Source organism: Bufo gargarizans, chromosome 9 (genome assembly GCF_014858855.1).
Source record: "Bufo gargarizans isolate SCDJY-AF-19 chromosome 9, ASM1485885v1, whole genome shotgun sequence".
Classification (NCBI taxonomy): Eukaryota; Metazoa; Chordata; class Amphibia; order Anura; family Bufonidae; genus Bufo; species Bufo gargarizans.
Genome location: NC_058088.1, coordinates 5,899,216 through 5,920,858, shown reverse-complemented (window position 1 = coordinate 5,920,858; position 21,643 = coordinate 5,899,216). Strand labels below are relative to the sequence as shown.

The 21,643-nt window shown below is 41.1% G+C and overlaps 1 protein-coding gene across 1 annotated transcript in view; it reads left to right on the top strand.

The window, feature by feature from the left end:
* The window catches only part of LRFN1 (leucine rich repeat and fibronectin type III domain containing 1), a 189,648-nt gene that overhangs the window by 154,902 nt on the left and 13,103 nt on the right, over positions 1–21,643 (top strand). Inside the window, 4 exon segments of the mRNA XM_044268541.1 lie at positions 15,373–16,050; positions 16,053–16,282; positions 16,284–16,466; positions 16,468–16,772. Coding sequence (XP_044124476.1) covers positions 15,393–16,050; positions 16,053–16,282; positions 16,284–16,466; positions 16,468–16,772 — 1,376 coding nt within the window. The 5' untranslated portion in view covers positions 15,373–15,392.

The window sequence follows — 21,643 nt, the reverse complement described above, 5'->3', positions numbered from 1 at the left end:
AAGAGCAGAACTGATCCCAGGTGGTTGGTGCCTGATCATTGACAGCATTGACCTAGAGAACAGGGTGTCCAGTTGATAGTGAGCGATCTTAGAGACCCCAAGTTATTATGATAATGGAATATCCAGTCATTGTGGTCCACCAAGAACATGTTGCCAAGATGGTTTTGTCTGACAACTGGAACCTCCACTAATCCTTCACTGGGATGCTCAACTGAGGGTCTGTGGTGGGAATGTCATCTGTCAGGCAGTTATGACATATTCAGTAGATAAGCCTTAAATTCCTAAGATGGGAATAACATGTAATTCATATGATCAGACGTCTGATTAGTGTTTGGCCCTACTGCTTGGGCCCCACTGATCTAAAAAATGTGTTATCCAGTCTGTGGTGGCCCAGCTGCAGATGGCCCCACTGATCATGCAGTGTCAGTGCTGGTTATAGGAATGTGGTGTCCCAAGAAAATAACTGATTCTAGAAAATTGCACATCCATTTGGTTGTTGACCCAGAGAACAGGATGTCCACATTGGTGGTGATCTAACCTAGGGACCCTCACTTATTATGATAATGGAATGTTCAGTCATTGCGGTCCACTAAGCCCAAGAACATGGTGCCCAGTTGAGCTTTGTCTGGCAACTGGAATTTTTACTGATCCTAAGACTGGGGTGCCCTATTGAGATGTTGGGCCCTTGCGCCAAATAATAGATATGGATACAGCTGAGCATGTCTACTTAGCCTTTTCTGTTTCTTCCCAGACATTTAAAAGAGATTGTAGATACTGTATGGCCCACTCTTCACCAGGAATTGGGGACCACATACTTCTGCTCTTAAGCATAGTGGGGGTCCTAGCAGTCACCCACTCTCCTATAATTCAGTGTTGTATCACATTGATAGGCCATAAATATTACTTGTAAGAAGCTCTCATGTGATTATCATTAGCTTCTATTGATTACTCAATTACCAGATTCAGTAATTATTAGAGCTTAGTCCTTGCACACGGAGAAGGTTTCTTGGTACAAAATAATTACTGCTTCCTACTTTACGCTACAGAAAATCCAATATTTGGCCAGGGATGTACCTTACTACATAAAGGTCAGAACCTGTATGTATTATGTCCTGCTGTTATTCTTACAATAGATGCATTACTGTGGAGCCTGTTGGCACTCCTGGGAACAGTAGGTCATACCGTATAAATATTTTTTGCTGATGTTCCAGATCTTGGTCTTCTGTCCCAATGTCAGATCTGATGTATTTAGAGGTCTATGCACAGTCTAAGTGAACGTTCTCTGTGGCATTATTCCACCTTTATGCCGTGTTTATCTAATATTCCATCTAGTTGGTTATTTGCACTGGAAAACCCTATGTTTAGAAGTAATTACTAATTCTGTTGAATGTGTACATACCACCTACACATAGTGAAGAGAGAATTCTACAGACGAATGTTCTAGAGGTTTCAAGGGATATATTTAGCAGTAACATCACCAAGATATGAAAGTAAGTCCCCTATTATTGGATATTCATCGCACTCAATAACCTCTGATATTTTACCAAATGTTAAAAGGGAGCCTGAGTAAATACAGGTTTGAATTATTCCTGCATTAAGTTGAGAATCAGTGTTATCCAACACTTATACCACCAATGTTATAGGTGGATGTTTAACTGTTGAATGACAGCAATGTGAAACTATCCCACCATGCAGATGTAGACATAACTTAGACATTAACAGCTGAAATGAATTGTTCTGTTAAAAGGGTAGCTATCATTTTTTATTTTATTTGCTAGTTTGTTAGAGCTAGGCATGTATACCTGAGTTAGTCTGTCAATGATTGTCAAAAGATATGGTATCTGATATTACTGTAAGGGAAAGCTTGGGATCTAGTAATCACCAGTCAGTGTGGTTTACTATAAGTACAGTGACTGAGTCACAACACACAAAAACAAAAGTTTTAGATTTTAGAAAGAGTTTTCTAAAATTATATTAGAGGTATACGAGTCCCTATCAGATTGGAACAGTTTCAATGGAGTCCAGGAGAAATGGGACTACTTAAAAGTGGCACTATTGAAGGCAACAGATAATTGCATTAGGCTTGTCAGTAAAAGCAAAAAAAGGAAGAGACCACTGTGGTACTCAGCAGAAGTGGCCAAAATCATTAAAAACAAAAAGATAGCATTGAGTAATTATAAAAAAATTAAAAAAAAAATAACGAGGAAGACAGGCAAATTTATAAGATTAGGCAGAGAGAGGCCAAACAAGTTATAAGAGCTTCTAAAGCACAGGCAAAAGAGAAATTAGCTCAGTCAGTGAAAAAAGGCGATAAGACATTCTTCAGATACATAAATGAAAAAAGGAAACTAAAACAAGGAATTAACAAATTAAAAACAAAAGAAGGAAGGTATATGGAAGAAGATAAAGAACTAGCTGACTGCCTCAATCAATACTTCTGTTCAGTTTTTACAAAGGAAAACAAAGGAAAAGGACCTCAGTTAGGAAGGAAGACCAATGAATCTTTTGATGCATGCGTCTTTTCAGAGGAAGAGGTTCTAAGTCAACTGTCTAAAATTAATACAAATAAGTCACAGGGGCCTGATGGGATACACCCAAAGCTATTAAAAGAGCTTAGCGGTGAACTAGCAAAACCATTAACAGATTTATTTAACCAATCACTGGTAACAGGAGTCGTCCCAGAAGATTGGAAATTAGCAAATGTTGTGCCCATTCACAAGAAAGGTAGTAGGGAGGAATCGGGCAACTATAGGCCAGTAAGCCTGACATCAATAGTGGGGAAATTAATGGAAACCATACTTAAGGAGAGGATTGTGGAACATCTAAAATCCCATGGAATGAAAGATGAAAAACAGCATGGGTTTACTTCAGGGAGATCATGTCAAACTAATCTTATTGACTTTTTTTGATTGGGTGACTAAAATAATAGATGGCGGAGGTGCAGTAGACATCGCTTATCTAGACTTTAGTAAGGCTTTTGATACTGTCCCAAATAGAAGGCTTATCAATAAATTGCAGTCTTTGTGATTGGACTCCCATATTGTTGAATGGATTAGGCAGTGGCTGAGGGACAGACAGCAGAGGGTTGTAGTCAATGGAGTATATTCAGACCATGGTCTTGTTACCAGTGGGGTACCTCAGGGATCTGTTCTGGGACCCACATTGTTAAATATCTTTCAGCGAAATTGCAGAAGGCCTCGATGGTAAGGTGTGTCTTTTTGCTGATGACACAAGGATTTGTAACAGGGTTGATGTTCCTGGAGGGATACACCAAATGGAAAAGGATTTAGGAAAACTAGAGAAATGGTCAAAAATCTGGCAACTAAAATTTAATGTTGATAAGTGCAAGATAATGCACCTGGGGCGTGAAAACCCAAGAGCAGAATATAAAATCAGTGATACAGTCCTAACCTCAGTATCTGAGGAAAGGGATTTAGGGGTCATTATTTCAGAAGACTTAAAGGTAGGCAGACAATGTCACAGAGCAGCAGGAAATGCTAGCAGAATGCTTGGGTGTATAGGGAGAGGCATTACCAGTAGACAGAGGGAGGTGCTCATGCCGCTCTACAGAGCACTAGTGAGACCTCATTTGGAGTATTGTGCTCAGTACTGGAGACCATATCTCCAGAAGGATATTGATACTTTGGAGAGAGTACAGAGAAGAGCTACTAAACTAGTACATGGATTGCAGGATAAAACTTACCAGGAAAGACTTAAAGGACCTTAACATGTATAGCTTGGAAGAAAGACGAGACAGAGGGGAATATGATAGAAACTTTTAATACATAAAGGGAATCAACAAGGTAAAAGAGGAGAGAATATTTAAAAGAAGAAAAACTGCTACAAGAGGACATAGTTTTAAATTAGAGGGGCAAAGGTATCAAAGTAATATCAGAAAGTGGTACTTTACTGAGAGAGTAGTGGATGCATGGAATAGCCTTCCTGCAGAAGTGGTAGCTGCAAATACACGGAAGGAGTTTAAGCATGCATGGGATAGGCATAAGGCCATCCTTCATATAAGATAGGGCCAGGGGCTATTCATAGTATTCCGTATATTGGGCAGACTATATGGGCCAAATAGGTTCTTATCTGCCGACACATTCTATGTTTCTATGTCCTTTGTCCCTTTCCACTGACCATTGCTAGGGCTTGTCTGTCTTCCTTTTAGTATAAACAGAAGACAGAGGGGCGGTCCTTCACACTGCATGCCTGCATTAGGCTTCAGAGTGAGGAGGCGTGTCTCTCAGTAATCTAATCTGATTGTCTTGCAGGAAGCTGCTGGCTACAGCAAGTGTGTATGGGAAGTGAGGGAAAGCAGTTTTGGCCTCAGAGAACTGTCAGAGGAGCCATCTTGAGAAGGTCCTCATATTGTAATAGTTTAAACAGCCGTAACTAAGGGAAAAACTCAAGGAAAACTGTGGTATGTGAGGAAACTAAAGATTGCTTCATGCATAATGCTGCTGCAGCAGTAACATGTGCTAAAATTGTATTTTTTTTTATGAAAACATGACAGCTATCCTTTAAACAGAATATTTAGCAAACTGATCATTTTTGTAAAGGGTAGATGCAATTTTAAAAAAATGAAGCAACTTTGCAAACAGTACCATTTTAAGGTTCACAGCTCCTAGGCAAAAACTGTGTTTCTCAATGGTCACAGACTTCAAAGAAACCCTCTATGTACTCTGATCCTGAACTCATGCTTTATTTATTTTATCTGCCTGTCTATCGGTTACTTAGAAGAGAGAGTAGAGTAATACATGACTGCAGGGTCAGACTACACAGGATGTGTTTGTAGTCTGTAACCATGGAAACGCTACGGTCTTATAAAAGCTATTTACACAAAATGGTGGAAGGTTTTTAATTAAGATAATATGCACAGCTGCTTCATTTTCTTTCTTTCAGATGTATGCAATTGGGTGCATTTTTTTAAATAATCTAGTGCATTAAAGATGGTCTCTTAGATGTCACATTATACCCATTATCCACCTCAACACATATAGCCCACCCCGATATATAGTGGGTAGATAAAATCCTAGACCGTGCTCCTAACCTCAGATATGCTCTATTCTTTTTTGGGATAGAAAAGTCCCAAAGTATCCACACCATAATACAAAAAAAGTTCTTACTGACACTGATGAGTGGTGGATTAGACAGGATTGAAACTGCAACCTCCAAAGGCTCTGCTATTCTCATTACAAATTATTGGTTGTCTACATGTCCAAAGAAGGCATATATCAGGTTAATAATGGGAAGGCAGGAAGGTAAAAGACTATGCTGCTGCTGCTGCTGCTGGATCATCTCAAGGGGGACTCTTGTTCATAAGCAGATAATAAAACATCTATACAACTTCTTGAGCCATCGCATCTCTTATCCTGGGAGAAAAGGAATCAAAAAGTACCATATCTGTACACATAATAGTGAAGTTGACTGAAACCCCTGATCTTATGTGTATGGGGGTGTTCCAATACTCCCTTGACTGATGATGTCTGGTGAAAGAAGGATCGGGCATGTTGAATGTCTCAGGAGAGAAGTGTCTGGCTGTCTTGCCTTTTCTTGACAACGCATGTATGCTTGGCAGAACTGAAAAATAAATGGGGAGTTCAGAAGAATAGTTGTCAGACAAATGAGCATTTGGACAACAACTATCTAAACTACATGGACAATTTTACGAGTAACATTATAGGTGAGCTTGGAACATTTTCACTGTAAGGAATTGCCACTGAAAATGCTTCCATTTTAGATTTGTTCGTCTAAGATCCTTCAATAGACCAGGTTTTAACCCAATAATATTTCCAAAAGGTCTAGTAGAAGACAGCTCCCATTTAACCTTACTTGGAGCCAATAAGTTGCCATCAAGGTCTTATTGATCATATGACCTGTGTGTACAGTGATAACATCAAAGGTTATGGTGCAATTAAGAGTGGGCATGTGGACCACTGAATCAGCGCCTGGAGTAGGCATTGAGGAACTCTAAGGTCATCTTTTTCCCATAAGGTTAACTAAGCTTTATGATGACTTTTCTTCAAGTTCTAGACCTGTTAGTGACTCATATTATACTGTAGCTGCTCTCTAGAACTTGCCATTTGTAGAACTCAACAAAGCATAGCGTCTGTTTTCTCATATGCTCCAGAATTGCTCTCCATGTAGGTGGATGACTTAATGGTTGCATTGTGGATTGTATTAGTGACACTACATTGGTTTGACACGTAGATGTTCAGATTACCCCTCTTTTCCTGATCATGACAGCAGCACAGTCTGGAACAGCCTGCTTGTCCTTTTAAAAGGTCTAATCAAAGTGAAAAGTCCACGCTTGTTCTGTCCAAGTGTGTCATTCCGATTCAGACTCACGTTCTCTATCCTGAGGCAGCTGACAGATTTCTCCCGGGAACAGAAGTAAACAGTGTGTCACCTCCTGTAACCCATCACAAACACGTCACAATGCCTCTGGGGAGCAGGAAATCTCAGGGGAATGTATGCCTTTGCAGAAGAATGTCTTTGCAGGAGGGCATGACAATTAATTGTTTTACAGTTTTCATGTGCAAAGTGCACAGTTGTGAACAAGAAAAACTTGTCATCTAGTTTCAAAATTCGAGAACTATGAGCAACCAATCGAACGTTTCATGTGAGTCTACTGAAATTAAGTGGTTGTCTTCAAGGGTTGTTGTTGAGTATGGTCAGTGCAGATCTATACTTTGGTATTTACCCCTTACTGACCACGCAAATGTTATCATCATTGTTTTCTAAGAGCTATAACTTTTTTCATTAACGTACCTGTAGGACACCTTATAGTTATGGGCGTAGCTAAAGGCTGATGGACCCTGGTGCAAGAGTTCAGCTTGGCCCCTCTTTCCTCAGTGCTTTGTGGTCAGGGGCAGGGAAGCACATTCCCTTTGTGCTGCCTGAGGCAAAATTTGAAACGGCACCCCCCATGCCAAATTCTTGACTAAATCCCTTCCCTCTATCCAGAGGTTTAACTTGACCTGCATGCACTTTCTATAATACCAGTGTCTTCTTATATAGCAAAAGGATCTTTGGGCCCCCTCAGGCTCCTGAGCCCGGTAGTGACTGCTACCTTTGCACGCCCTATAGCTACAACCCAGTATTAAAGTGAGCTGTATAGCCTAAACCCTCTTTGTTTATGTCAGTAAAAAGGATTATTTGTGGTCACTAAGGGTAAGTAAACCAAATTCATGCCTAATATGTATAATGCCCACCTACAGCTAAATATTTGTATAACACCTCCCTGGTTCTAATATAACCAAACACAAATATTCCATCTCCTAGCTCAACCAGGCATTCTCCCAGCTTAGACCTGGTCATTTTCTATATTTGCTTTCGGCTTCATGGCTTCATGGTTTGTGCCATCTGTGACCACAACAATCGGGTCAGTTAGAAGATGAAACTCTATGGTCAAGTGAGACAGGAAGTTTATGTCATTTGACAGTAAAAGGTGCAGGCAAAAGTACATAATTTATTGTTTTCAGTTCCATCTATATATAGCTAATTCATCATTCTTTCTCTCTTCTTCCAAATTAGACATCTAAGGCCGGGTTCACATCACCATTTTGTTTTCCTTTCTTCTGATCCATCAGAAGACCAGAAAAAGAAAAAAAAGATCATATATTTTGAGCATCTGTTGTGCTCATTTTGCATCCGTTTGCGTCCATTTTTGTCAGTTCCATCACAGACCCATTATTTTAGATGGGAGACGAAGCTCTGAAAGTTGCAGATGTGAAGCTGGTTTAGTTATTTTCCTAGTTTTGCTGCTTAAGTATTTTTAAAAGGCTGAGCAAGGAAATTTTAAAATATTTGGGTTAGAATCCATTTTTCGGGGAAAATTCAGGATGAATTCCAATCAGATACAACTGATTTGCTTAACTCTATTATCTGTATATAGATATATCTCTATCTCTCTCTCTCTCTCTCTCTCTCATTCGCTCAAAACAGGTCACAAAACATTAGAATTTAAATTTTTGGGGGAAAATTTGGGACAAATTCTAAACCAGTAGAACTGATTTGCTCAGCCTTACTTGTCATCATTGTTTCCAAAATCTTCTCTGACACGCAAAATATCCCCATCTGAAAGCAACACTCCACTACTTTGGTTTAGAATTTGAGTTGTCCCTCACATTTAAGCCTCACCTCCTGCAGTCTACAATTTGTCAATATTTGTCATATAAATTTTTTCACCCAGGACACTGCCAAAATGTTGGTTTTTCTATCTTTAAAATTCTCAATAGACTACAGTAGCACCCTCCTTGGTGACCACTCTAAGCATCTCTTCACAAGCACTTCTTTCATGCTTCTCCTCTCTTCTGCACGATTCGTTTCAACATTTTCCAACCCTTCAGTCTTTTAAATGCTGGATGAAAACTTACAGTACTTCTTTTGATACTCATACAATCTACCCTACAGAGTCCCCCAACTTGATATGTTTAGAGCTGCTTATTTCCTTGACCTCCTGTTTCTGTTCCTTATTCCTTATACATTGTAAGCTCATATGGGCAGGGCTCCTACCTGTCACACATCTATTTTTTTTTTTGCAAACTTCAAAAAGGATCTGGCTCTTCTTAAAACGGCCAGAGATTGGAATGGTGGCATGAGTCAGATTACCTTCTGTAATTTAGGCAAGGATTGTTCATCATGAGCTATGAAAACAACCTGAGAATTCCTTATGAGTAATTCTGAGATGCATAGTCAATGAGATCATTTACCCACCGTTGCAATCATGTTTTTTTGAATGTTTATGATTCATTGTTTGCTGCAACCATTCACATTGATGTACGAGGACCAGCTACACCTACGATTGAGCATTTTTTGCAAAGAATTACTGACATGCTACCAGTATTACAGTGTGTACAGAGCTTGAGGAAGCAGTTAGAAGCAAGCATTCGCTCCAGGGCCGTAGAGTGATTTCTTTTTGTTTTCTTTAGGAACAATATTCCTGTCTCTGAGTTCATTAAAGAACACAGCGGGGAGCAATGTGTAAGCTTTTATGAGAATAGAAAAGTAAGGAGGACAAAAGCAATATTAAAATTGTATATATGATTCCAAAGATCTTAAATCCTGCAGTGCTACAAAATCCTATAGCAGAGGGGAGATGAGGTGAAGCATTCAAAACTCTAGGGGGGCAATGAAAGACCTACTTAAGACTACCCTATTTATGGGTTATCAAAAACTATGCATGCAAATGAGCCCATGAGCATGATTGTTCTGGGTGAGATTGACCACTTCACTGTGAGCTGTATGGACTATCATGGGCTACCTGCTCGAGAGACACCACAGCTTCATGTAGGCATCATGAGACGTCATGTAGATCCAGAGAGCAGAGGGCATCTGTGCGAGAATAGTCTATGGACCCATTGCCCTCAAATAGCTCAGCATATAGCACCACCACAAAGGGATTGTCTGGATTCAACAGAAAATGAGCAATGATAGGAAATGCTATACTGTAAATAGAGATGAGCTCAAAACTTTGGTTTCCAACAAATCCACATTTTTTCATCAGAGCTGCAGTCAGGTCATCAAAGTCCTTCGGGGCAAACTGCAGTGGCTGCATGGAATCTGTTGACTAATGTTGCTTTTATTATTTTCTCACATTTCCCACCATCACTGCTTTTTTCCTTGTGAACAACCCCTTTTTAAACTCTCCAAGAACCCTGTAACTAGAAGGTATTTTGAAGGGAGCAAGGATACCCATCGTCCTGCAAACCCCTATGCAGCTACATATTTGCTATGCCTGCCCTTATGTAGATATTTATACTACCCATCTCTTTTGCAAGGCATGAAAGGAGACCCTAAATTTGTAACGGGACACTTTTTCTTGGCTTTAAATATATATTATTTATGAAATGTTTTTTTGAAGTAAATCCCTTCCTAATGGTCAACAACCTATGTGCAGGTTTGCGTCTCTTGATACTTGCCTACAGTCGTCCGCATGCTACATGATAACCATACTCCAGTTTCCATGTATACCCGCTGCGTACAGTAATCGCCCAATGGAACAGACCAATCACTGTCAAAAACTTCACTTCTGATAGCCATAGGGAGTTGATAAGTATTCAACAGGATTTTTCATGGGTGATCATCAGGCGGCATGCAGCAGGCTATCTGACCAGAACAAGTTTTCCCTCTATCGCCAATGCTCATCTGCTTTTAACCTCAGCAGGCTAATCTCATTGATTTTCAGAGAGTAAAAGCTTCTTTCTTTCCCTACGGAATACATTTCCCGTTAAACAGCAACCTTAGAGATCTATACAGGAGGAGAAAACAGCATACGGAGGAGGCAGTGAGCAGTGGGTGGTGGAAGTAGGAAAGAAAACATATCTATGGGGGGGTGAATGTTGGGTATGGCCATTATAAAATGATGCCCTGCTAGCCAATATCAAAGTGTGGACGCTTAGGCTATTTTTACATGACAGAATTCTCACGTGGAACATGTCAGAATTTTCACGTGGATTTCAGTGCGCATTCAGTGGTCTTCATCCTATGCATTCGAATTGGGTTTCTGTTGCCCCATTGAAAATTTTCATGTCAACTATTTCGGGAGGGGTGAGAGATTCAAGGATTGTCCTTATTAAATGACATTGCAAACTGCAAATCCTAGGCAGGAAAATGCACAAAGGAAAATATTCTGCTCCCTTAGGTAATCGATTGGATTAGTGTACTTCTTCTTGGGATTCTTTGGTATAGAGTTGTTGGTGAGAGGCATGGACCATGGAGCCTAAGGGGCCTAAAGGTTCCCTCTGTCCAATATAAGAAGACTAGTACTAGAGATTATTTGTGATAGGGCCCATGTTACAGATTTTCATTGATTAATCTAACTACAATGAATACTAATAGAAATGAGCGAAGTACTGGAAAATTTGATTCGGCTGCTTCGACGAATTTTACAAAAATGAATGACTTCGTCACAAAGCACATTTCGTTGTTAGTAAGGCTGAGTTCACATGTTGCATCAGTTATGCATAGGATTGCATAGGATACGTTTTTACAGAAAAACTGATCCTGTTGCATCAGTTGTCATCGGTCAGTTTTTTTACTGCATGCAGGACTTTTTTTCTGTCGAAAAAAATGGACCTCAGACGGGATTGGCACAAACGGATGACAACTTGATGCAAAAGGATTCCGTTTTTTTTTTGTTTCTCTCTCTTCTTCTGATTGATCAGAAGAACGGAAATCTAAACGGTGATGTGAACTCACGTCGGCCGGCATGGTGACGTCAAACGTCACTGCACACGGGATCTTCAATCAAGATGAGCTCTTTGCGCTCAAATGGATGAGATAAGTATTATTTTTTTTATTATTTTTTTTACCGCCATTCAGGGATAATCGATTGGTTACTAGTGTTGGGCGCGAATATTCGAATATCGGCACTTCGAGAATTCGTGAATATTTAGAATATAGTGATATATATTTGTAATTTCGAATATTCTAGATTTTTTTTCATCAGTAACCTCCCTTCTTGCTTATGGGCCAATGAGAAGGCTGCAATGTTTTTGTCTGAGCTTAGCAACATCCCTAGAAACCAATAGGAAAGCTGCCTCCCCCTTACTATATAAGAACCTCCCCAGCAGCCCTTGTATGCAGTATTTTGCAGATCTGAGAGAGAGCAGTGTCATGGCTGTGCTCTGTGCTTTCCTGTGTCATTACATTAGTTAGTTAGCTCATATATATAATACAGATAGTTAGGGGGAGATAGTCAGTGTAGGTTAGATAGTGATATAGTGTAGGTTCTGCAGTCCATACATACAGGCTACAGACATAGTGCTGTGATGTCACAAGTTCACAATACTTAGTGCCCCAATCAGTAATATGTAGTCAGACCTGCTAAGATGTGAAGTTGCACGTATTCCACCATTAGTGCTGATTTTGCAATCGCGAATATATTGGAGCACGCTATCTGCATATAAAGCTTTTGTAATGTTCTGCCGTGCCAACCATTGTCTCCAGTCTCAGGAAACTTCTAGCAGCTTGAAAAATGTAGCTATAGTGACCCAAGCCTGTATTTCGCGCGCGTTACGAGAATATTACATTGCCAATTTTTCACAATCAAGAGAATAATCTCGAATTTGCGAATATCTGATGAATATTCTACCAAATATCGCGAATTTGAATATTGCCCCTACCGCTCATCACTATTGGTTACCATGAAGAAATTCTAGCTGTGAAAGCTACAGGGAGAGAGCAGAAGCAGAAATGACATGCACCCTGAACGGTGAGGGGGAGAGAGCTGCAGCAGAAAGCACATGCCCCCTGAGAAAGGATATGCCCCCTGGGCTGCCAGCCTGAGGAGACTCTAAAAAAGAAATACTCAGGCCGAACAGTCATGTAGATGGTTAAGGATAGGCAGACAAAACTGAAGTGAAAAATATGCAGAAGAGACAGCATTGATGGGTACTTACCGTATCCTGTTCATTCCCAATTGATCTGTTATGATTTGTAACTATTGAATTACTGTAAATAATCTATAAACGTAATGAGTCTTCTCCCGAGCCCGGCCAGGGAACCTAAATTTTAGCAATGACACAATGAAAGCGCCGTCCTATAAAGCAATGTACAGTATGACAGCCGATGCTTTCAATCAACCTCGCTGATCAATATCTGCCACAGAGCTTGAACCTGACGCGGAGAGGCCCAGCTCAGGTTTTTATATATTTTACTTACACTTGAAATATGAGAGCAATTGAGAAAAGCTTTACATTCTCCAACAGGAATGTTTTCCAAGACCATTTTAATATATTTTTTCCACTTGATTGTATGCAATGGATCAACTCAAGTTGATATCATAATTATTTATATTTGGATTAGCATAGGACCATTGGGCTGTCTATACATCCAATATATTCAATGGATTGAATAATCAGGCATATATGCAGCCGGCCATAGGGATATAGGGGTGGCCTGAAGTCCCATAGTTGGTGCCTGTAATTAAAAAGGCTTCTAGCTAGTTTATTGCTTAGATGACATAGCTACAGGGGGTGCAAAGGCAGCACTGCCCTATAAGAAGGCACCAGTATTATAAATACAACTTGGTAGGCCATATAGGTATGGGGGTGGTCTGAAGTAGGCCTGATGTAGTTTATTCCTCTAATCCCACAGTTGGCGCCTAAGGAGAGGCATCTACCTAGTTTATTGCTAAAGTGGCATGGCTATAGGGAGTGCAAAAGCAGCACTGCCCCATAAGAAGGCCCCAGTATTATAAATAAAACTTGGTAGGCCATAGGGGTATGGGGGTGGTCTGAAGTAGGCCTGATGTAGTTTATTCCTCTAATCCCACAGTTGGCGCCTAAGGAGAGGCATCTACCTAGTTTATTGCTTAAGTGGCATGGCTATAGGGAGTGAAAAAGCAGCACTGCCCCATAAGAAGGCCCCAGTATTATAAATAAAACTTGGTAGGCCATAGGGGTATGGGGGTGGTCTGAAGTAGACCTGATGAAGTTCATTCCTCTAATCCCACAGTTGGCACCTGTACCTAAGGAGAGGCATCTACCTAGTTTATTGCTTAGGTGGCATGGCTACAGGTAGTACAAAAGCAGCACTGCCCCATAAGAAGGCACCAGTATTATAAATAACACATGGTGGCAATATGGGTATGGGGGTGGTCTGAAGTAGGCCTGATGAAGTTCATTCCTCTAATCCCACAGTTGGCACCTAAGGAGAGGCATCTACTTAGTTTATTGCTTAGGTGGCATGGCTATAGGGAGTGGAAAAGTAGCACTGCCCCATAAGAAAGCACCAATATTATAAATGGAACATGGTATGGTGGGACCATATAAAAATTTTTGCTTTTGGGCACAGGAGCTTAAATTGATACTTCTGTTGAGTGGTGTACCATGGGTACTGTATGAATCTGTCATTTGGAAGCTACAGCATATGGTAAAATATAGGAGGTGTCAATACTGTAGATGGCACCAAACTAACCTAAGATCAACCACGCACATATGCAAGTGTAGGCAGTACATTGAGGAGCATGCACTAATGTATGTATGTAAAGGAATTGTCCCACCATACAAACTAACTTAGTTATCCACATGTGAAAATTGTCTGGTTGATGGGGATCTGACTGCTGGGACCCACTCCAATAACAAGTATCATCAATTGAGTGGGGATCCTATGGGCGTATTACAGCTCCATCTATGAGACTGACAGAGGTAGCCAGATGCTGTTCTTGGCTTCTGTTTGGCAGTCCAATATAGTTAAAGGGTTTGACTGGTTTCAGGAGGAAACTGGACAACACATGTGAATATATCATTACGTACTCAACAGATCCTGTGCTGTTGTTCCGATTCTCTTGGCAGGGCTCTGTCTACCCAGCTGCTGCTGTGACATCTGGTTGAAAACGTGACCATTGCAGCAAATCACTGGCCTCATAGCTGCACTAAAGAGGCCAATAATTGGCTGCAGTGGTCTCATGTTGCCGACGTGACATCACCCTGAAGCCGGGAGAATTGGTGTGGGACCTGTAGGGTAACTTACGATTTATTCTTTACTGCCAGCTGATCGCATGTGTTGTCTGGTTACCTCCTGAAACCAGACAACCCCCTTCAAATAGAACACGCATGCATAACCATCACTACTTTTACTCCTGGGCCATTCTCATGATTGGTGGGGGTCGAAGTGGTTGGAAACCGACCAATCAGATACTTATACTGTTATGCTGGGACAACCCAATTAATTCTAAATATTCTGGCAAATTTATTCCACTCTAAATAATAAAAGTGAAGCTTGTTAACAATTTCCATCCATATGCCAGCCCTAAAACCAATGGGACAAATATATACATAATTCCTGAAAATGCTATTTTCCTATATGTGCTCTAATGTTTTTATCAACTCTACATACGGCTTTAATTGCCAAATATAACTGAAGCCATTACGCTATCTCTAGCTAATTTCATAATAATGCATGAATTTAATTTTCCACTTAGGGAGGTTCCATCACTAAACTGTACAAAAAGGCATCTCAAGTGAACCAGAATTGTCTGTAATAGTCAGGGTATTTTATGAAAAGCAGTGGAAGAGATCACACCACCCACAGCAACGAGTCAGATATCACCCTAGGCAGCAGTAGAAATGTGACAGAATCTAATTACGTTCTTTAAGGAACATCAACTTTTTTCCAGGGAATGTGTTCTCGTAAATAACCCCCCACCTCATTGTAATAATTTACCTGTAATGCTGGATTGATAGACTTGACTTGTATAATACATTCCTGGGAAATTTTACAGAAGGCATTAAAAGTTTAAAATTACAGCCCCAGGGTCCTAATTGGTAAAGATAAAATTAACTGTTTATGCAAATCTGTGACTTCTTGTAATGATAGAAAATTTACTCAATGTTCTTTTCTCTCTCTTTTTTCTCTCCCCTGAAGACTCTTTTGGCCAAGGGGCCATGGAGAAGTTGCTATGCCTGCTGCTGATGGGAGCTCTGGGGTACGTTGGGAGCGCACAGTATTGCCCCGGTCGCTGTATCTGTCAGATCAACTCTCCAACTCTCACCATGCTGTGTGCCAAGACAGGACTTCTCTTCGTTCCACCAGCCATTGACCGAAAGACAGTAGAGTTACGACTAACAGATAATTTTATCACCATCATTCGACGCAAGGACTTCAGCAACATGACCAATCTGGTGCATCTGACACTGTCACGGAATACTATTATCCAAATTGTACCACTGGCGTTCTCCGACCTACGTTCTCTAAGAGCTTTGCATATGAACAGCAACAGACTTTCCGCCCTGAGGAATGAGCATTTTCGTGGCTTGGGCAATCTACGCCATTTAATTTTAGGTAACAACCAAATAAATTCTATCCAGCCTGGGTCATTTAATGAGTTTGTCTCCACTGTAGAGGATCTTGACTTGTCCTATAACAACCTCGAACAACTGCCCTGGGAAGACATTGGCCAAATGGTGAATCTGAACACCTTAACTCTAGACCATAATTTAATTGACCACATTGCAGAAGGAACTTTCACTATGTTGCATAAGCTTGTGAGGCTTGACATGACCTCTAATCGTTTGCACAAGCTGCCTCCAGACAACCTTTTTCTAAGTCTCAAGTTATGGCCAGTTCAAGAGGTTCAAGTTCATCTCTCTCCATAAGCTTTGGTGGGAATCCTCTACATTGTAATTGTGAGCTTTTATGGCTTAGACGACTGACAAGGGAGGATGACCTTGAGACTTGTGCCTCTCCAGAACAGCTTACAGACAAGTATTTTTGGTCAATTCAAGAGGAGGAATTTATCTGTGAGCCTCCACTCATTACTAAACACTATGCCAGCAAAACAGTTTGTCATGGAAGGACAAAGCGTCAGCCTTAAGTGCAAAGCGGTAGGAGACCCTGAACCATCAGTCCACTGGATTGGTCCAGATGGAAAACTAATCCATAATACAACAAGGATGGTAGTTCATGACAATGGAACTTTAGATATTGCCATTACAACACTGAAAGATAGTGGTTTTTTCCACATGTATAGCATCAAATGCAGCTGGTGAGACCACTGCTCCAGTGGAGCTTGCAGTAGTACCCCTTCCACTGCTGGTGAACAATACGGCTCATATTAAAGAACCTGATCCTGGGTCCTCTGATATCACAACTTCTACTAAGTCTGGATTTAATGATACCAAGAATTTACAAGATAGGAGAATTCTGGTGGACAAGTTGAAGACAACTTCAGTTGTTATCCAGTGGCCATCACAGCGTCATATCCCTGGGATCCGCATGTATCAGATTCAGTATAACAGCTCTTTAGATGACTCTTTAGTGTACAGGTGAGAATTATTGGTGGTAATAGTAGTAATAATAGGTCGGTCCGTAGAGTATGATAGCATTTAATTACTAGGAATTGTCATGTGTGTCCCCCGTCAACTCTCCATAGCTGTGTTGTGCTAAGATCCTGTTTATGATCTGTTGTACACCACTGTTCCCCAACCTGTGCCGTCAGCTGTTGCAGAACTACAATTTCTACTAGCTTGTAGCATCTGATTGCATCTAAGTACCAATCCTGTGTATTCCAAATAGATATGTGCTTGTTAATGAGCAACTATTGAGCTGAATTTATCCTATAAGGGTAGCAACACACCATTATAGGTGGAGATATAAATGGCACATAGGCTAAAACACTGCATGGTTTTATCAGGGGCGTAGATAAAGGGTTGTATAGTCACACCCCACCCCAATGCCTAGGAGAATAAGTGACACATGGTAGGTGGGGTGCTGTTACAGGTTTTGCGTTTTGGGCCAGGAGCCTCAAGTTATGCTTCTAGTGTTGTGCAACCAAGCCACCATTTACATTTACATTTTGGGCTAACAATCATTTTTTCAATTGGTCTTTATATAAAAAATACACTGGTAAAGATTAGTCTGTTTATCAGTTTCTGTTTTCTTTGAATCCTGTCATATTCTTATAAGCCAAATTATTATGAATTTGATAAGAATTGAGCTATAATAAGTATTTATAAGGTCAGGAGATCAGAGATAGGAGCTACACATAAGCCATCAGATGACGGGATTCGAAGAAAACAGAAACTGACAGCCTGCAGTCTGATTTTGACCCTGTATGTCAGAAACAGTTGAACATTATTAATAAAGACCTACTGAAAAAATGATTTTTTTAGCCCAACATGAGTAAGATGCAATCTTAAAAAATTGCCCTGCAGGTGTCTCTTTGCACCCATTTTAGATCAAACGTGTGTCTACCAAGGTCAAGATGGCTTCTGCAGATGGGTACCTAACACAACTGCCTCTCCTGGGCCTAACCTAAGCCTACAATGTTCAGGGCAGTGTGGGAACCAGCTATATTTATACTGTGCCTAAAGGGAGTCTGTCATAACAGTTTCACCTTTTTAACCCTTCCCATAGCTTTCTAGCAGCATTACAGTTGATAAAAACGTTACCTTTATAAGCAATCGTGGACTGCAAACTGGCAAAAATCATCTTAGTAGGATATGCAAATGAGGGCTCGCAAGTGCCCAGGGGCGGCGTCAACCTCGTAAGATGATTTTTGCCAGTTTTATAAGTCCACGAATGCTTATAAAGGTAACGTAACTGTAATGCTGCTAGAAAGCTATGGGAAGGGTTAAACAGGTGAAACTGTGATGACAGACTCCCTTTAAAAGCCCTGGACAGATGGGCGGGGAGTTCTCAATCTAAAGGAACCAGCTATATTTATACTGTGCTTAAAAGCCCTGGAAAGATGGGCGGGGATGTTCTCAATCTAAAGGAGGCAGCTATCTTCCAAGCACCCTGCAAGAAAATTTAGACTAGCACATCCAAAGTCACAGGTGCACATCCATAAAGCCAACATGCAGACAGCAAACAAAATACATATGGCAGCACACTGTTTATACATGCAAACACTTTTTCATAGTATGTATAGTATCACTGTAATCCAGAATAATCTCTAATACCTAGATTCTATTGTTTGCATGTATAACAGTGTTCTGCCATACATTTTTTTCTTTTTTTGTGTCCATTATCTTCCAGATGCCTTTTATGAGACATATATAGTGTATAGGACTGCATGAAGGCACACTAGACCAAGTATCTTATGAATCTGAAGTATATTAACTCCCTTATATAACTACCCCACTAAAACGACTACATAATGTAGTGTTGGGTAACATAATGACATAGTTTATAAGGCTGAAAAAAGACATCCGTCCGTCCAGTTCAGCCTGTTATCCTGCAAGTTGATCCAGAGGAAGGCAAAAATTATTCTCGACTCCAATCAGGCAATTATAAAAACCTCCTGGATCCACGAACTCTCCAGGAATCTAATAACTATACCGTTCTACATACAGTAGGTTACTAAGTTACTATTGCTTCTAGTTAGAGATGAGTGAATTTCTTGAAATTAGTTTTGGGTCTGACAAACAAAATTGGTTGTCGTATTCGATTTGGGTACAAATTAATTTGATCTGCATAAAGTATCATGAATTTAAAAGATTTGAGAATGAATAAGTTTACGCAGGCTAAACTCTAGGTAGGTAGAGTCCCCCGAATATATGTGTGCAAACCAGAGTTATTCTCATCAGACCCTCCTCCAGTGTGCATCACACATGTCTCAGAGATCACTCAGGAATGTGTCTTATCAGCACAATGGGTGATGGGTACTTCTCTAACCCACTACATTACAAGGGAAACTTTATTATACAGAATATTAAAAGTAATATAAAAGACACAGGGGACAGAAGCAAATAAATTTGATCTGCATAAAGTATCATGAATTTAAAAGATTTGAGAATGAATAAGTTTATGCAGGCTAAGTGAATAAATAAATTTACTAAGTGTGATTAAATACAAGATAACACAGACAAATTGCATACAGAGTAATAAAAAATAAATACATCACTAGCCTAAATATGCAATATTATGGGGTGAGACTCAGTCAGTCATGCTATAACACATGGCTGTTTGCCACGTTATAACACATGATCAACACTCCTAAGGTATACAAGAGATAGAGCAAATCAATATTTACATCCTACCTAAGATGAATTTCTAGGTAGAGTCCCCCGAATATATGTGTGCAAACCAGAGTTATTCTCATCAGCCCCTCCTCCAGTGTGCATCACACATACCTAAAAATACCCTTATTTATTATTATTTATTATTAAAGCGCCATTCATTCCATAGCGCTGTACATATGAGATGAGGTATACATACATAATACAGACAATTGCACTAATCATAAACAAGACGAGTTACAAACTGGTACAGAAGGAGAGAGGGCCCTGCCCGTGAGGGCTTACAATCTACGTGGTATGGGAGAAGGACACAGTAGGTGCAGGGTTAAGTTGGTCATGGCGGTATAGAGGCAGCAGGGTCACTGGTTGTAGGCTTGTCTGAAGAGGTGGGTTTCCAGGTTTCTTTTGAAGGATTCCACTGTAGGTGAGAGTCTGATATGTTGGGGTAGCGAGTTCCAGAGTATGGGGGATTCACGGGAGAAATCTTGGAGTCGATTGTGGGAAGAGGCGATAAGAGGAGAGGAGAGAAGGAGGTCTTGTGAGGATCGGAGAGTGCGTGTGGAGATGTATCGGGACAGTAGCTCAGAGATGTAGGGAGGGGACAGGTTATGGACGGCCTTGTATGTATTTGTTAGTACTTTGAATTGAATTTGCTGGGCAATGGGGAGCCAGTGAAGGGATTGGCAGAGGGGAGAGGCAGAGGAGTAATAGGGTGAGAGGTGGATTAGTCAGGCAGCAGATTTGAGAATAGATTGAAGGGGTGCGAGAGTGCTAGATGGAAGGCCATAGAGGAGAGTGTTGCAGTAGTCTAGGCGGGAGATGATGAGGGCATGTACAAGCATTTTTCGCAGATTCAAAGTTAAGGAAAGCACGGATGCGGGAGATGTTCTTGAGTTGGAGGCGGCAGGTGGTGGAAGGGGCTTGGATGTGTGGTCGGAAGGAAAGGGCAGAATCCAAGGTCACTCCAAGGCACTGGACTTGGTTGACCGGGGAGAGCCTGCAGCCATTGATCGTGATAGATAGGTCTGTTGGGGGGGTTGAGTAAGATGGGGGAAAGATGATGAGTTCTGTTTTATCCATGTTAAGAAGGATGATATAGAAGATAGACATTGTGGGATTCTTGATAGTAAGGTGGTGATGTCTGGACCAGAGAGGTAGATTTGTGTGTCGTCAGCGTAGGAATGATACTGAAAGCCATGGGACTCTATGAGCTGTCCCAGGCCAAAAGTGTAGATAGAGAAGAGCAGGGGCCCTAGGACAGAGCCTTGCGGGACACCAACAGAGAGGGAATGAGACGAGGAGGTGGTGCGGGAGTAGGAGACGCTAAAAGTCCGGTCTGTGAGGTATGATGTGATCCAGGAGAGGGCCAGGTCAGTGATGTCAAGAGATGGGAGAGTTTGCAACAGAAGGGAGTGGTCAACAGTGTCGAAGGCAGAGGACAGGTCGAGGAGAAGGAGGACAGAGTATTGTTTCTTGGTTTTGGCCGTCAGTAGGTCATTGGTGACTTCGGTAAGGGCAGTCTCAGTCGAGCGGTGGGGTCGGAAGCCAGATTGTAGGTGGTCAAAGAGGGAGCAGGAGGAGAGGTGAGAGGACAGTTCAGAATGGACATGTTCAAGTAGCTTTGAGGCATACGGAAGAAGTGACATGGGGCGATAACTGGACAAAGAAGATGGGTCAAGTGAAGGCTTTTTGAGGATGGGTGTAATGGTAGCATGTTTAAAAGCAGAGGGGAAGACACCAGAGGTTAGTGATCGGTTGAAGAGATGAGTTAGGGCTGGGATAAACACTGTGGTGAGGTTAGGGATTAGGTGGGATGGGATTGGGTCAAGTGCACAGGTGGTGAGATGTGATCTGAAGAGTAGAGTGCAGAGTTTTTCCTGTGTAATGGTGGAGAAGAGGACCGAACAGTTGTGTAGAGGGTCTGTGGGGACTGTGTAGTGAAGCTTTCTCTGATGTTGACTATCTTTTGTTTAAAATATTTGGCAAAGTCCTCAGCTGAGAAGAGAGGAGAGGGTGGGGGCACTGGGGGGCGGAGAAGGGAGTTAAAAGTGCTAAAAAGTTGTTTAGGGCTGTGGGCCAGGGAAGATATGAGAGATGAGAAGTAGGCCTGTTTTGCATCAGCGAGTGAGGATTTGAATATGAGGAGGAATTGCTTGTATGCGGTGAAATGATCT